Source organism: Zerene cesonia, chromosome 10 (genome assembly GCF_012273895.1).
Source record: "Zerene cesonia ecotype Mississippi chromosome 10, Zerene_cesonia_1.1, whole genome shotgun sequence".
Lineage (NCBI taxonomy): Eukaryota > Metazoa > Arthropoda > Insecta > Lepidoptera > Pieridae > Zerene > Zerene cesonia.
In genome coordinates, this window is record NC_052111.1 from 6,796,306 (window position 1) to 6,815,393 (window position 19,088).

The window sequence follows — 19,088 nt, forward strand, 5'->3', positions numbered from 1 at the left end:
AGTAATAAATGTTATTTGCAGTTAACAATTTTCTTTTTTCTTTATTACAATATTTATGGCAAGACTAGGTAGTTATGGAAATTTCGTCCATTGGTTTAGGACAATCTTAGTTTATATCAAACCTTATAATTAAATAATTTATCTTACCAATATTATAAGGCGCTTGTGGATCTACAGTCTGGTGAACTTTTAATAAATTTCAAGCATAGCTGAATCTGCTGGCAAGTTTTAATCTTTTAACATAATTTTTTAAGACTAATGAGCATCATTTTGAATATCTTCCTTATAACGTTTTAAACTACGAATTTAAAATGATGGCCCTATTAATCAAAGAAAATACAGCTTTTAATTGAACACATTTGAGAATAGGTAGGTTATTAATTATTACTTAGATAATAAAACGCTATGAGTTGAGGTTATCAGTGTGTAGATATTTTTGTTTTTCAAGCAGAAAAATACAGAAATATAGATAAGAAGAATTTGAATACGTGATGTATAAATTAAAAAAGGTTTGATAGATACAGAGCATATTAAGCCGCACGTGTCAGTTAGTTGTGAAATAAAAATCAAATTATTATCTGCACAACACCCACGTAGCGAACGTCAAGCCAATTTAATAGCAATGAGTTCCACCCAATTTCAATATTTGCTACGTTTGTAGCAAATATTCAAATTGGAGAATATAATATTATAATGAATGGCATTATTCTTTTGGATTCAGTCGAAAACAGATAATTGGTACCCTACCTTATTATTGACAGACATGTCTCCCCAAGCGGCTTTGTGATATTGGATACCTGTTTAAAAATTATTCACAAACATTTTTTGTAAAATTTTTTTTTTTCAAGTAAAAATTGTGTCATAAATTTGTTCGTCATTCACCTTTTAATATTTTTACGCTTTTAGCCAAGGAAATCTTTTTAAATAATATATTTATATTGATATCATAAAATACTTTATAATACCACAAATTCTTTATAATATTAAACAAGACGCCCGGAGTTGGTTTCTCCCTTTGTAGTAAGATGAGATATTAACACAAATCTTTTGAAACGTGGAATTACGCAATAAAAACAAACACTTAAAAGTTGAAACATTCATTCAATTTTTTTACACATAACTGCTGTTTTCAGGACACATCCAATATCAATAAGTGTTATTAAATCTGTTTTGTACCTGTTGGTCTCCCCCACGGTGCGTGGCGGGGGCCGCTCGGTGGGGGGACTGCATTCGTACACCCCCACCCACCCTCGTTAGCCTTGCACCAATATTGATAGCATATCGTCAATATGAGTTATATTTATTATTTAAGTTAAAACTGGGAAATACATCTTTGTTTAATAATCTTTCGTCAATATTGTGGAGTTGTCATTACTTGCAATTTTTTCCTAATTAACGAGCTAGTGTTACATATTATAATACTTAACCATTATAGCTATTAGCTAACTAGCTAGTACTCGTGGCTTCACCTGCATAATTAAAGGACCTACCCTTGGGTATGAGATGTTTAACAGCGGTAATAAGTAGCCTAGTGACATAGTCATACTCTAGCGGCTACCCTAGCCTCATATATACGGCATTTATATCAATGAGGGTTGGCTACAAATACATACATAACAATATGCCTTTATTCTACTATCAGACACGATGTAACGTTGTAGTGTTATCGCATATACTATCTACTCACACTAATATTTAATATTACAGTATTAGTAAGTATTGTGCAGTATATTGCCACGTTGAGCTAGGCTGGACAAAAAAAAGATGGTAGATATTGCAAGATCCAGGAAGAGCAATTAATATTTGTTCCGAGTACTAGCCATCAAAATGTATCTGCATACCTAATTTTTAATCGAGAACGGACGCTCAAGTTAACTAAGTATATTTGCTTTGTTTGATTCTTTGTAATATAATATTATTATCATCTACAATAACATTAAAGTAATAGGTTTAAAATATTTGTCTAATTTTAAGTATGAAGAAACGAACGGAAGTTTATTTATTTAAACACTTTACTGTGTGCTGCCAACAGAAAAACAAGAAAATAAAACTTTTACTTAAAAAAGAAGACTTATCACCTATATGTGATCACTACCAGGCAACCATGACGTTTCAATTATTTTTGAGGAACCTATTTCCCACTTAGGTATATAAAAAGAAGCAACTACCCGAATTCGGTAACCTCGTCATAGTGAATCGGACTTGCTTAGCATTCTTTTTTCCGTGGGAGTCGAGCACGCTTCGCCACGAATTTAGTGTGGCCCCTCCCTGGTGAAGACCCCCACAGATGATCGGCTTAAAATAATAGCACGCTAATGTTGCTAACATGTTTTGTTCAGAAGGGGAGCCGGGGCCCAAATCCTGCCCAGTACTTTTCTTCATTTCCCACATTAATTCTTTCCTTATCCCTCACCTACTAAAGTTACCATAGAGGCCTTATGCCTTTTCAAATTGCCAACAATTAATATAATGGAATGAAATTCATTTTGCTTTAAAATATACGTTTTTATTTATACATTTTCACATATACGTAACAGCTACATCAACATGAGGTTCACACTTAGGAATGACAGTATTTCAACAGTAGGTTTTTACAGATTTCCTACATACATAAGTCCTATTAAAATAAGCAACGTCAATTATAGCTTATAACTTGATGATTTAAATCCTCTTTAGTTACTAAATTAGCTTGGAAATTGTGCTTTTATCGAAATAAAAACATAAATTTTATGCATACATTAAAGCAAAATTAGTTAAATACATGTAAGAATTAGCTACTCAGGATTAAAACTATTTATAAATTCGTCTTCAAACTGAATACCTACAGCCAATAATCTCTAAAATCTCTATCAATGCGAGTATAATACAACTAAAACCGTTTCATTTAAAACTGAAAGCAGCCGTAATACTCTTGAATACTGAAAATTATAACAAGTTTCTTTAACGTGTCAAACACGAGATCACCACCACTAGCAAACATACAGTAAATTTTTAGCGTGCCTTTTATTGATGGGTTTTAATATGCACATTCCATATGCATAATTAATTATGTTTCAAACAACAGGAAGAATCATTAAAATAATAGAGAAAACAAATTCCGTTTCACATCCGTTCTCATTTTCGTGAGTTTATTGCATCCTCATGCAAATCTCGTTCTGTCCTTGTCTTTCTCATGATTTAAACAGAGATAGAACTATTTGTTGCTAATGTCATAACGAACGGGACTTATTTTTATCAAAAGCAAGTAAAATAATGTGTAATAGACGATGTGAAGTGCGAATGTCGGGAGCATAAAAATAAAATCGTCATTTATATATATGTTTGTATATATGTTACTGTCCAAACTATATATATAACCGTTTCATAGCGGCTTTGCCTGATTTTCACAGTCAAAAGTCATTTTGACTAGCGATGAGTTTTGACTGTAACATACGTATACGTGTGTGTGTGTGTGTGTGTGTGTGTGTGTGTGTGTGTGTGTGTGTGTGTGCAAATTTTCGAAATTCTAGACACCATTATTTTAATGAACCGTTCGAAAGCTTTTTGAATTCTAGAACCAACCGATTAATTGTAAAAGATAAAAAATAATCTGAATATCCGACATTCGCAACTACTTTAAGTCAGAAACAATAATAGCTTAAATTAATAAAAACAGATCAATAGACTAGACATAAAATTTATGGAATTCATACGATACAATTTTATAATTTAAAATTAACTTAACACTGGATAAAATATTGCACAGATTACTTAATTCAGATCTAAGTTACATAGTATAAGGGATTGTAAAGTAAAATAAAACATTAAATTTTCTATATTATACTTTTTTGAGAAGGACAATTTAGGTCCTGGGTCATATTTCTTTTGTAACAATTTATTCATGGCAGCATTTCTTTGATAATTATTAATTAATAAAGAAAAAAGAAAATGGAATACTTTCCCTTATATGTAATTAACATAGCAGTGTAAGGAAATCAAAATAATATATTAAATCAGATTGTGCAAACAGTTCCATTTTAAAATACTTCATAGATATAATATAATACTAATAACTTAAGTAAGGCATAGTAAATAATGCTGTGTACACAATAGACTACTATTTATTGAGAAACCTGATTAAATTCAATATAATATGTTAGAGTTACTTAGCGTAACAAATGGCATTGTCAGTAGTACACATCATTTGGGGTTTTATAGTTTTATTCGTCATAAGAAATACATTCTATATGCAATCAACAATAAAAACCTGTTTTATTTTAATTATAAATTGTATAGTAGTTCTGTTCTGCATTGAAATCATTTCTTTAATTTATAATTCACTACACGATTCACTATATATACATATTTTAAAATGTTACAAAAAAAATAAATTAAAAGATACGATTTATCTTTCTGAAATTGACATTACTTAGTCTACAATAATTATTTAAAAGTCATCTATGTTTTACCTGATACCATCAAAATTGCCGAAAAAAAAAATTTTTTTTATTACGTTTAATTTTTTGCAGATAGTCCGCTTGTAACGGTCTAGTGTGTACAAAGCATAATACCTACATACGGATAGAACAAAAAACATCCTACTTTTATGTCATTCAGATACTGTCGCGACTCTCGAAGCAAGCAACGAGCAACAGTCAACCTTATTATATATAGCTATTTTATACTTTATTACATTTTTATTTGTTATATCTATTTACATATCAAAGTCCAGTTTCCGTACCGAGTCATTCATTTGTGTGTCCGTTCATATTTATTTAGTAAAAAAATATACATAGTTCGTATATAAATGTATTAAGATCTTTGTAATGTGTACATTTTACAAAAACCCTCAGATCAGATTATGTTTAACAACTTAACATAATCTGTACACAGAAATTTATTTGATAAAAACGTGTTTTAAGTTTAGTCATTCAAAATCAGTTTTAAGTGAATAAAAAGCTTAGAAGTTGTAAATACTTAAAAATATGTCAGATCTGAAACAACTCAGACTTTATGTGAATAAAGCTATCAGTTTCGCCAAATGTGTTTTTTTTTCTTAACAATAAAAAAAAAATGATTAGCGATCAGCAAAACAAAACTAATTAAGTAAAAAAATCGGCCGTTATATATATCTTAATGTATACTAGGAATGTAGCAGATCAAACAAAAAATATTAAATTTCACCATAAAATAATACAGACATAATTTCATAAATGGGTATGTTAATTATATGATGGCAGTCAAAAATGTTTTTTTTTTTATATCATTTTTTTCATTTTTGATAAAATGTAGTCATTGGAATTCTATAAAATACAGCTACGCTAAAATATATTCTGGAATGTTTAGTTTTTTACCTACATATAGATATTACCCATTTATACTGATATGATTTTTTTTTTTTCAATAACCTAAAATAATCTCTCGAATCTCATACATTAACCACATTCTTGTGCATTAAATGTTTTTATACGAATATGATATTATGAATAATTATATTTATAAATAATCGACTATTTCAAATCCCAATAGTTTTAGTGTGATATTTTCTTTGAGCATAGTTAAGCGCGATTAAAAAGTTAATTTATTCTTTGACACAATGTTAAAATTTTTATAAAACTAGATTCAGTATATATAACACAATTTTATAAGTTATTTAATAGAGTAATGAATTTTATTTTATCTTTATCAATGTATCATTGTATAATTTTTTTTAAGTTGTCTTTAAGACAAAAAACCACTAAATCATAATAAGTGATATTTAAGTATGTAAAAAATAATAACACAGATAATATATAATAAATATAGACAATTAATAACAACAATTCTAGATCATGATAAAAAATATTTCAATAAGTTAAATTCAAATTTAGGAATGTATTCGGAATTACTATTAAACACCGACAAATAACGTTGCCGAAGTCAAAATAAATCATTATAGTATTCACTAATAAAACTACTCATACATCAAAACATCAAGTTGACCCACTAAAGAAATACCTATCAAATAACTCAAGTTATTCTCAATTACTTTCCTATATATAATATTATGCAATGACAGTTACTTTATAGGTACATTCAACCTTATTACCTGCGCCAGAAGTTCGAGAATTACACGCTATTGTCGTCTATATCGGGGATTCGATTAAACTCCTCTGGGGCCGTATTCCAATAGTAGAATGGTGGTCCGATCGAGAAACAGTACTTCATATCAAGTGGAGTATCATTTTCCACCCAGTACATTAGGTAAAAGTTACACATCTCATCCTGGTTCGTTGATCTGAAAGTAATTAATGATTCTATCTAATTTCTTCTGTAGGTACATAGGTTTATATTGGTGCAGCAGTTCACGAGTAATACTGTGCCCAAGATGAAATAGAGATTAATCACTACATACTATAAAGCAAAGTCACTCCCCGCGTCTGTATCTATGTATGTATGCCTAGATGAACTACCTAACTAACTGAACTTTTTAATAGACAGAGTGATTCAAGAGAAATCATAATCATCATCAGCCCATATATGTTCCCACTGCTGGGACACAAGCCTTCTATGAGGGTTCAGGCCAAAATCCACCACGCAGGCCAAGTGCGGCTTGGCAGATATCACATGTCGTCTAACTTTTGATTCTCGGATATGCCGGTTTCCTTCACCGTTTTAAGCAGTGGTGATGTTATCTACATGCGCAGATAAATCGAAAAATCAATTTATTTCCTGCACGCTCGCCTGGTCTCGAACCCCTACTTATCGATTTTGAAGTCCGAGGTTCTCACCACTGAGCCACCACTGCCTTAGATATTTTAGATTCAAGGGAAAGGTTCATATGAGTAATAACATAGATCAAACTACTCCGAATTTATAGCCTACGAAGCGGCGGGAAAAGCGAATTTTTATTACACTCACCCAATCTTCACCATATAATCGTGATCATTTTTCATAATGCACCTCGCGGCCAATATGTCCCCTTTGCCGATGGGGCTATTATACACAACGGGGTAGAACATTTGGGGCTTCTGCGGGTCCTTGGTGCCTATTAGAGACCAGTCGTCCCCGCTCATCGACTTCCGCACCACGTAGCCGGATACTTGTTGGCCTAGAATAGGAGAGATGTAAGGCTAGATTCAGGATTTAGGACTTGGAATTGAGTTTTATAGCATACAGGGACGGTTTTCCATATAATGTTCTGTTTATTTGTCGGCAGAATATTGTGACAATTCAAGTTAATTATCAAATAGGTGATCAGGGATAATCAGTAAGCGGCTAAAATATCCCTCAAATGTATTTAGAATCTAATACAATTCTTGACTTTTATGATTATGATTTCCATCTTATTTCAATGTTTCAGGAACTTAATTAAGCTATCTATTTTATATACGACTACATGGGTGTAACTGAGAGATATAATATGGTGATTTAGATAAACATTTTTAGATAATAAGAAGTTATTTAATCAGATTACACCTTCTTGACCATTTCATGGCTGTGAATATCACATAAAGTGCCATTTCTCGTCAGCATTTTTTCTTATCTAACTTCTAGATCTTGTAAAACGGCACCAATGGCAGTAACTCTTCTACAAACACGCTGTATTATAGACAAATAACGTCTTAAACGACCATTTTAGAGAAAACTAACCGACACTATAATATGTGTTAAAACTATGACAAAATAAACAGTACCTTAATTTTTCAACTAATTCTTGAACTGTGTGATTTTATCTGAAGAAAAAAATCCGAGAACAAATAAATTTTTCCTGTTTCCAGTGTTACGTTGCGAAATGGAACATTCTAGAACATAACTCACCAAGGCTATGTGTGTGGGTGCGGAACGCGAAGGGGTGGATCACTTTGTCCTCTCGCAGAGTGCAAGCTGTCTCCATATGTTCCACCTTGTGTGGGGCGATCACTCCACTCGTGCCAAGGAGTAGAACGGCAGCTTGTCGGGGCATACTGAAAAATAATAATATAAGAGATATAGTAATGAACCTTTCGAAGTGAACACTTCAGACACGTTGAATACGCCATGTTTTTGAGGGAGAAAAACGGGGTATGCTAGGGGTAATTTAATCCAAATATTTAATAAAAATAACTGGAAGTAGTGAAGCGAGTGAATATAAAATTTTTATAATCTAATAGTTTTCAAATCATAATAGTTGGGCGAAAGTGGAGTATTTCGCTATGTCTATTATTTCACTCCTATGAACCCTTGAAACCTGAAAGAGTAGAAAATTCGACTGTTGATGTAGGTAGCTTCAGTGTGTGAAACATTCTTAGACTGAGGACGCAGTTCGTTTTAAAAATTGATTTCATTAGTAAAGTCAAATTATACGCGAGTGAGTTTTTGGTTGAGGGTAGTTTTTTACAAGTTTATAGTGATCATTTAATGGATTTTCAAATACCTTCCAGGTACATGGTATTATATATTGCTTTTTTGTGATGAAAATCAAATGCAGTTCTACTTATAAAGCTTAAATAAGCATTTTATTGCATAAATCGAAAGAACGCATCTAAATGCATTTTTCATTTAAATAATTTTTTGCCAAGCAAAATAGGAAAGGGAAAAATGTTGTTACTAACATACACATTTGTTAACGTTTTTTGGCTTGTTGATATGTATTGTATATAAAAAATTAAATCGTTCTACTTACACTGCTTGTGTATATTTCAGGAAAACGCCAGAATTGTCCGTTTTGCCAGCTGAAAGAATTATACGTTTTGATGAATGCAGGTACTTAGGTAATAGTTGACATAAAAAACAACAGTTGGTTATAAATGCAGTATTTTTAGAACCTTTAATAAGTATATGATGTTATAAGAAAATTTGGTGGATTTTTTTTATTACGATACATAAATGAAAAGACTTAAGTATTGCATACAGAATATTTTTTACAAAAACTTAACTCCCTCCTAATTATCTCAATCAGAATTAGACTCAATATAAATGGGACCATAAAGGAGGCATCATAATTCAAGTAAAAAAAATCATCAATCAGAAATCGGTTAACTCAGTAAAAAGTTACGGGGTAACAATACCAAAAAAATACAATCGAACTGATAACTGCCTGCTTTTTTGAAGTCGATTGAAAATTAAAAACTAAAAAAAATATATTACTTAAATAATCAATTGTACGATTTTTTTTGCTCAATAAACGTTAATATCAACCCACAAGACATTTTCTTGCATTTGATATTACGCGAGTATGAAAGAAATTAGACATTTTAACGGATTTTAAAGAGACTGACGTCTCCCCGTGACCGTGCTCGCTGTAAAGCTTTCGAAATGTCGTTATGATGTTAAATAACATGAATGATAAATCGCGTTTAAAATCCGTTAAAACGTCTTTGATTTTTAAGTCCACAAGCTGATAAAATGTGATGTAATTATTGCTTAGAAAGGTGCAGATATTCAATGAAGACTAACCAGGAAATTTGGACATATAGTGGACTTGTAGCACAAGGTATTTGATTGGCGAATCGCGGCCAATGAGGAACCCGACATCTGGCGGCAGCTCCAGACTCGGTGCGTCACGGGCCCATGCGTATACAATCTGCAAATAACAATCTATAATCACACTTCACACTAACACACTAATATTATAAATGTGAAGGTTTGTTTGTCTGGCTATTTGTCCGTTAATCACGCTGAAACTACTCAACTGAATTTGATGAATTTTGGTATACAGTTTTGGTATGAATCGACTTGGGTCATGCTCCCTTGGGATAAAACAGTAATTTTGATATTGGGGCGGAACCGGAACGAACGTCTAGTCTATAATAAGCTGACCTGGCAAACACTGTTCTGCATTTTTCTTTACGTTTAGGGGTATGAAAAATAGATGTTGATTCTCAGACCTACCCGATATGAACACAAAATTTCGTCAAAATCGATTAAGTCGATTCGGAGGAGTATGGTTACTAACTACTTTAGATAGCCCATTATTATGAGGATCGCTATAGGCTATATATGTACCACGGGGGAAGCCAGGGCGGACCACTAGTTCTTGATAAACTGGGAAACTTTTAACAGTTATTGTATTTTGAGAATCTTTTGCTTGTATGATCAGTTATATTTGAAGATCACCTTCACCTTTGCCATTAGCATTTATTTGTTCCCACTACAGGGAGACTATCCTCCTATGAGCCATAATTCACCACACTGGTCAGGTGCGGGTTAGCAGATGACACATATAGTCGAACTTTTGATTCTTGGACATGTCGGTTTTTACTACGTAGGATATGTACCGACGCGCACCATAAAAATATTATATGATATGTTATTTTTATGGTGTGCGTGCGTCAGGTTCGCATACGCGTACGCGTACGGTTCGGGTACGCGTACACCTACAGCATTACTCTCTTTTTTAAATATGTTTTTTTTTCACCTTTTTAGCAGAGGGTATATTAAGATAATGTCCTTATAGAACATCACTGATCTGAAATCTTTTAGTCTGTGTTTAGACTCATAGCAACCAAACGTATACATTTTATATGCCAACTTAACAATTAAACTTTATTTTAATTTTTTTATATTTGTTAACTTGTTATATATAAATAAATAAACTACTAATGGTAATAATATATACAATTTTAAGCCGGTTTTTGTTGAATTAAACAAGGAAATCATAGAGGTCAACGAGGGAACCGAATTCAGTATTATTTTCATTTCCATATTTCCATATAGTTTGGTTATTGGCACGCACATCATCAAACGATTCAGAATCGCATTCAAAACGCAATGTATCAATTCATACATTCGTTCCGGCGTGCGCTATCAATATTGAATCATATTCTAACGTATTTGCTTATATTACACGCTTATTTTGCAGTAGCCTCGTGCGGATTTTTGAACATGATCAAATTCTGATTCAAAAAGCAAGTAGAACGATATCATTTTAATATAACTGCAAGGGAAGGGTAGCCTTGTGTAATAGGAACTGGGATATGTATATTATATAGCCAGCCCTATCTATACTTATACTAATATTATAGAGTTTGTTTGTTTCAACACACTAATCACAGGAACTACTGGTCCGATTTGAAAAATTATTTCATTTATTGAGGAAGACCATAGGCTATATATCGCCACGCTAAAACCAATAGGAGAACCGGAGAAACAAGAAGAATTTTTCAAAATTAATTTTCTGTTTCCTTTTAAGAGCTTCCGCCGCGTGCGCTGCTAGTTAGCGTTAGCTCAAAGTAACTATTCCACGCGAATGAAGTCGAGGGCAGAAGCTAGTTTAATTATCATTCTGCCTACGCTTTTATCGAGTAGCCTCCAATTGGATTGTCTTTTCCAACAAAATCCTAAAGTTTGTAGCATTTTTAGCCCATATGTTCCCAATGCAGGGACACGGGCTTCCTATGGCTTTAAGCCATAATTTTCGCTAGGCATGTTCGGGCTGGCAGATGTCACATGTCTTCTTACTTTTGACTCTTGGACATGCCGGTTTCCTCACAATCCTTCACCGTTTCGAACAGCGATGATGAGGATAACATGCCGGTTTCCTCACAATCCTTCACCGTTTCGAACAGCGATGATGAGGATAATGCGCAGATAGATTGAAACGCTTCCCGCACGCTCGTATGGTTTCGCACCCCCGAATCTTAGGATGAAGTCTAAGTTCATTACTTGAGCAACTACTGTAGAGCTATCATGCGTTTTGAATTTACTATACTGTGTGTATCATTGTGTGTGCTGATATACTTAAGGAGAAGAATTAATGTATAATTAACTTCTACACTTCTAAGACACTACCTGTGATCCATTACTACAGGGGCTCGACGTAGCGTACATGCTATCCACTTTACTGCTTTGCATTTCGCCGCAGCTCCTGAAATATAAACATAGCTGGTAACAATACCCGTTATTTTTGTTAGCATTATTAACTCACGAGATTACGTAACGTTAAAAACACGTTTTGTTTGTTTGTGGATAAACAATAAATCGAAACAGTTAAACAATAATTGATGTCAATGCTATATATGATTACAATTGCAATAATTACTATGGATTATTGTTTGAAAGATTTAAATGCAGAATAAGACGGACTTTGATAAAATCATTGACTACAGAGCGACAAGATTTGTAAACCTCTTCATGCAACCAAATGCCGATTCAATAAAGCTAAATTAACAATACAAAAGAAAAAGATAGCTAAAGATTTAATTTTCTCGAAACTATATCTTACGTCTTCTACTGCTTGGAGAGATTTTCATCTGATTCATTGAAAAAAGGACTTAAAGACAACTACCATTAAAGTTCTTTCTTATTTGGCAAAACGAAGGAAATAATAAAAACATTAATACATATTTACTTTAGTATGCACAATTCGAACACACACAACTTCGCTCGCTTATTACTAATACAACACAAAAATTTCATCGGATGTTACGCAAAATAGAACTTTAACACATATGCCAAAATGTCTTATATTGCCTTGCAAAAATTCTCACTTACCACACAGAATCATTAGACCCCGGCTCGGAACAACCATATAAAAGCATATGATGTGCTGTATGCATAGTCGCGTTGGGTTTGAAGCCAACTGGAATAAAGAAAATGATATTTTATTAAGATGTCGTAACCTTTTACTAAAAAGGTGTTAGAGTAGAAACACAAAATCAACGTACGTTATAACAAATTAAAATTTATATTGCATCTTGCCTTCAAACACATAAGTTCACATAAGTTTCTATTTGAAACATTGCATTGATTTTTATTATATTAAATAACCGACTATATTACTATATCTTATTTATAATTATTAAAAAATATTTAAATTAAACCAAACAAAATAACAAAGGTAAAAACATTTTGTTTTATTTGCGCCAATTGTTCCCCAAACAATTGGATTGATATTGTAAAAGTGTTTACTAGTTTTATAATAAAGGAATATATTTAACAGTTAAATCTTTACTAATGTTATAAATGCCAAAGTAACTGCTGCCTGTCTTTGTCTTCATCACGCCTGAACCGATTTGAAGAAAATTTGGTGCGGAGATAGTTTTTGATCCGATAAATAAAGACGGAAACGGCATCTATACTGGTGAAACCCATAAACAATTTTTCACTGGCTACACGAGCAAAGCCGCGGACGGAAAGATAGTAACTAAAATGAACTAACTAAGTATAATAATATCTGTATGAATATTATATTCATATTATGTCATAAATTCTGACAGAAATGGGGGAATTCCATTTTATCGAAATATTTGTTTTGCAATGATTAACAGAGGTTATCCCCCGGAGACCTGTTGACATAATACATAGAAACAATTGTTCAAGTAAGATATGTATATTAATTATACAAACGGTGTTATTTGTTAGTAAGTACTACGTACCAGTATTCTGTTACATATGCCTATGTTACTCCTATTAATAACAGATAAACTATTAAAATATATTTAATTTCTCTTTTAAAAAAAAATCTCACTGATACGATGTCCTTGAGGGGAAAGTACTACTCAAAATGCACCCAAATGACGACAATTTCCGATTCCGTAACACGCCAATTGAATATAACTGACGAAATTGATATAAAATTAATAAAAAACAAAAGAAAATACAATTAAATTGAGAACCTCTTTCGACCAGTTAAACCAAATCGACAAGATTACATTCACTTGTTCATAATTTATTTAGTTTTCGCCTCAAATGGCGCGTGCTCCCTAGAAGGTACCCGTTCCCTCTACTCTTGAAGACTTCCAGAGCAAACCGGTAGTTCCCCACCGAGTTTGTACCTTATATGCTAACTTCTTCAGTATAGATCACTTACCTATGTAAAAGTTTTGTGTTGGTGATATTCTGATAGGCGTACATAGATATAGTTCATCCTGAAACAAACAAACAAATTGTCATCACTGATAAGCAGTAATTGCGCAACGGTACCCGCATGACGAAAAAATTTGCATATAACTCAACATGTTTAGATTGTACTGTTGAATATGATATAACTTTCCTAGAAAGACGTCAATGAAATTATTTTTTTCAGCTAAGCATAACATGTTTTCCAGGAATTTTGTACATAACCTGTAGTGACGTTACTTTTAATACTAATTGTAGATAGAAAATTTTAGTCAAGGAAAACATCCATTATTCTTTAAAAATATACAGATATATCTGTTAAGTCTTGTTAAGGTTAAGGTTGTACTGGAAATACAGATAAAATATATCGAATTCTTTTTTCTTTGTGCAAAACTATGTATGATGCTCATATATTGCCCAATATATACATCCAATATCAATAGATTGAACTCTGTTCATAAATATAAAGCAAATATTATGTTATGGTGCTTGTAAAATGGTATGTTATTATGGACATTTGATTAATATCAGGACAAAATTGTTCAATTTATTCATGTATTGTGCTGGATTATAACAGCAATTTAAAAATTATATAGTTTGTTGAACATGTATTGTACATATATATAGAATTACATCATTGACTGATGAGTAATGAGAAACCCATTATTTACATTACCTATACAAATATATAAAATTGGAGTGTTTGTTTTTAATGTTAAAATAAAAATTTTTTACTAAAATAAACTTGCGGATATCTTTAATCTGTATATCCATTTGTTTGCTCTGCACAATCTTTGGATGGACTATGTTTTATTTATTTATTTATTTATTTATTTATTTTTATTTATTTATTTATTTTTATGTACAGTGGTTCAAATATGAAAATTATTGAAGACATTGACAACAGTTTTCGATAAAAATATATTACCTACTTACTCAATTTAATATTAATAGAAGAGCCATAGAAGTTTTAATATAAATTAAATTTCGCAATATGAAAATCTTTTATCAAGGAACAGATAAGCATTGAGTATTTGATTAGAGCCTTATTGCTCCATGGATCAATAGATAACAACTGTATCATAGATTTAATATAAGTTATTACGACTTATTAATATTTTATATTAAGAAGTAGCCGTCCACCTAATTTTAAAATTTTCACCCTATAAACACCTTCCTTGTGCCTTAACAAGAACCATAAAAAAAATAGTCCAATTGGTCTACCAATTCTCGAGTTTCACGCTTAGCAAGACACTTAACAAATATACCTATAACTAATCCATTTATATAATGATATTTCATGTATGTCCAATGTCCATGTCTGATTGATATGTTTTTTTTTTTTGAATTGATACCCATCTAACAGGCAGTCAAATAATACTTACTTACATTACTGTGCTTACTTGTTTTATATCTAGCATTCCTATAATCGAAACCTGTGTATGCTTTATATGCAGTATGTCTTTATCAATAAAGAAATATAATAAAAATTTTCTTCAATGTCTTATGCGGTAATTACTTAAAAACGTAGAAAACACTATTAAATGTTAAAATATCTTTAAATTTGATTATAAATAAGAGAAGAAATTGTTTAATTTGTTATTTAAACAGTAAAGATGACTGTAATAGAAGCAATGTAATATTATGTGCTTTTAAATATCACCAAATACCAACAGATATTCAAATTAGACTTTTATACTAATTTAACCGACTTGGTGAACTATATGTTGTGTCCACTCTGACTTACTCTGGGAATTTTAGTAGTAGTTGTTATTTGAAAACTTTGTAGGAAATTGCAATTTAAATTTCAATAAATAACTTATCAATGCATAGATAAGTTATTTCTTCATTCATTTCAAAACCACAAAAAAATAAAAAATTTATTATATGTCATTACTATAATCAAACTATATTAACTATAAGTGCTAATAGTACTAACCGCATTTAATGGATTTATTAATTTTTTTACTTCCTTGGCAAGTATAGATTAAATAGGTACAAATTACAGATAAAATAATAATTACCATCATCATAGTTTTAGGTTTTATAGCATATGTGTGTTATCTACACATCACATATAGAATAATAAAACCAGTACTTAAGAACCCTATTGAAATGAAAATTAAAAACTGTATTAAATAATATAGAAGGAAGGAACTTGAATAGAATTCCTATGATATACTTAGTTATTTAAAATAAATAGAACTCCAGTCTTAATAGATACTTATAGGATCTATCCCTGACCTAGCTTAACACAAAAATAAATTGAACGTAAAAAAAGAATCTCGGCCACGTATATTTTATATTTCAGGTAAAAACAAAAAATACTTACTCTATGGGGATACACATTTGGCATGAGAAAATCGTATGTATCCACTTCATATGAAAAAACTACTCGTATATTTAAGGAAACTATAAAAATTAACACTTTGAACATGATATTTAAACTTTCCATAATTATTAGGATATATTTAAACCCGCGTAGACTTAGAAAAGAGCTATTCGGAAAATTTAAATTAACACTTGTTTAAGTTATGTAGATGTTGATGAAGCGTTTAATTGTGTTTGCAATGTGTTCACTTATTTTCACAGCAAATAATACGACATGCACTCAGGTTGTAAAAACTAAGTACTGATGGATCAATAAACTTAATCTATAAAATAAACAACCACTGACGACGAATCCTGATTCTACTAACGAGTAACGTCATACGTTTGTGTAGCCAGTAATAAAAGTTCTGCCCAATTTAAAGGAAAATATTTTTCAATCAGCTGTTTATAATGTAATTATAGGGATTTGTTTCTTAGTAAAGATGAAATCTAAATTATTGTTTCCTATATTATTAGTAACTATTCCGTTGAAAATACTCAAAAATGAAAATTACGTTATCAGTTCTGTTAAAGGGAATTTACTGATTCGAGCCAAGAGAAATTCATCAAAATCCCTTTAGCTAAATCTTAGATTATACTATTAAGAGTAAGTAACTAAATTGAATTTTTTTTGTAAATTCTTGAAAGTCATATATGGTAATATTATTCGTTTAGAAATTAAATGTGCAGTTTAATAGTATCCATATAGTGCTATATTAGAATTTCAAGAATTTAACTAAAAATTAAAATTAATGCGAGTTTTGGTCTAAATCAACAAGATTTTTTAGTAAATATGTATTATGATTAAATTAAAATTAAAAGCGACATCTACAGTTTTGTCCACCAATGCGTGAAACAACTGTAGTAGAGTATTGTATTAATTTAACAAAAAGCCAATAGATGGCATTTTAATCAAATATAAGACGATAAAGGAAATTGATGCGAAAAGGCCTATACTGAACTCTGGGTTAAATCGGGCTGAAAAAGAAGTTAAAAAAGAATTTCAATTATGACCGTACTAGTTTTTGCCCACGGCTTCGTGCGTTTAATTCGGGGTAACACAGTTCCCCTTTACTGATTTAGAACACGGAAGAGAAATTAATTTGTTTTAATTAAATCATTTTATTATATTTTTGTATCAGAATATACCTACAGTACAAATTTGCGGAAGGTCACAGACAAATTTCCATCCCCTATTCTAGGGGCTAGGAAGATATTACATAAAAATAAGGCGGGTATAAATTGAAACATTTTATTTTAGTTTGCATCACAGAAGCTGTTATAATTTTGCGAAGAGCCTCACACAATTTTTTAGGGGAAGGGTTTGGGTGGTTCTGGTCGCTTGCCATCAAGTGACCCACCAGCTCCTTAGCCAACAGTAACTAAAAATAGCATTTTTTGTAGGCTATGTAGATTTAGTAATAACATGACCACGAGAACAACAGTGTTTCTATTAAAATCTATTTTAAATAAAAATAGTGTTCAAATTATTTATACTATAATTTAAAAATCTTAAGAACAGCAGCTTCGGTACTTTGTTTATCTCATCTTGGCAACGAACCATGTCTACATCAAGCCCTAATGGAAGTATCTTGTAGTGATAAAGTTATTTGTCAGGTTTCAAAACTCCTGATATTCACGTTATACTGATCTTTACAGCATTGTAAATAGATCAGAACACACATATCTATTGGATTATATGTTTCAGTAGTTTTAACAGTCTTTTTATTAAAATGCAGTTTTATCTTCTTCTTCTATCTATATATATAAAATTCTCGTGTCACAGTTTTCGTTGCCATACTCCTCCGAAACGGCTTGACCGATTCCTCTGAAATTTGGTAAGCATATTGGGTAGGTCTGAGAATCGGCCAACATCTATTTTTTATCCCGATATTCCTACGGGATACGGACTTACGCGGGTGAAACCGCGGGGCGCAGCTAGTATCACTATAAATTTCTTCCATAGGTCTGCAACTGCTCTGGGTATGATATAAAAAATGTTAATAAGATTTTTATGGCTATTGAAAAGACTTGAGAGAGTTCAAATCGAAACTTGTGGTTGTCGTCGAAGGGATGTTACTGTTAACAAAATCACCGACAGCAAAGTCAAAAATTCATGAAATAATGAGAATAATAAAAGGCTTAAATATAAATCTTACTTAAATAATTTTTACCGTTGCAGGTACGTTACCAGTAAGAAAATGTCATTGTTTATCCAAAGACAGATTCAATAACAAACAGGACCTGAGTCAAACCATTCGCAAGCGGTCTAACCCATATTTTATATAGCAATATACAATGTAATTTCGTGGAAATAGTGAATTTTTCCGCAGCCCCAATTGATATCCTGTCAAAGCCGTTCAATATATCTGATGTCGGGCGTGATGTTCACACGTTTTTACATTAGACGTGATATATATTGCCTTTCGTAGAACAATGAAACATCTCGTACAGACGGTATTTTTTACTTCGGATGTAGGTCATATAATCATATTCATAAATATATTATTATACTGTATGCTTAACCTTTATCTCTTTCATGGATTACTCACTAGCATTGTTACTTTAGTTTTTTTTTTATTATAGTTTAGTCTTACTATGTGTCTTTGAATCTTTCATTTTTCTGATTGCTGCGTAACAGTATTCTTCTCAGTGTGCATTTGAAAATTGTTTTGTTTTTTTTTTTTTTTGTAATTCTAACGTATATTGTGTTCTTTGAATAATTTATATATGTTTATCTATCATAGTTGCAGCGATAATGTATCTAATATAATAAATATTTCTCACGATTACTAATAACTCTCGACATGGTAAATGCAGACAGGTATAGAAATAAGGGCCAAAGATAAAGTTATTTGTAGATGTGTTTGATTTTTTCAAACTTTTTATATAAATATTTGTTATATATTGATTTAAATTATTTAGTGTTTTTATTAAAT

General features: G+C 31.4%; 1 protein-coding gene across 1 annotated transcript; it reads right to left on the reverse strand.

The window, feature by feature from the left end:
- Window positions 1-5,368: 5,368 nt before the first annotated feature.
- On the reverse strand, window positions 5,369-16,473 carry LOC119829691 (peptidylglycine alpha-hydroxylating monooxygenase). The gene is made up of 9 exons (XM_038352323.1): window positions 16,112-16,473; window positions 13,751-13,808; window positions 12,433-12,520; window positions 11,731-11,806; window positions 9,397-9,523; window positions 8,624-8,672; window positions 7,780-7,925; window positions 6,880-7,069; window positions 5,369-6,256 (listed from the first exon to the last, which is right to left on the reverse strand). The coding sequence occupies exons 1-9, from the start codon at window positions 16,232-16,234 to the stop codon at window positions 6,088-6,090; spliced, it is 1,026 nt and encodes a 341-aa protein (XP_038208251.1). The 5' UTR covers window positions 16,235-16,473; the 3' UTR covers window positions 5,369-6,087.
- Between the last annotated feature and the right edge of the window lie 2,615 nt (window positions 16,474-19,088).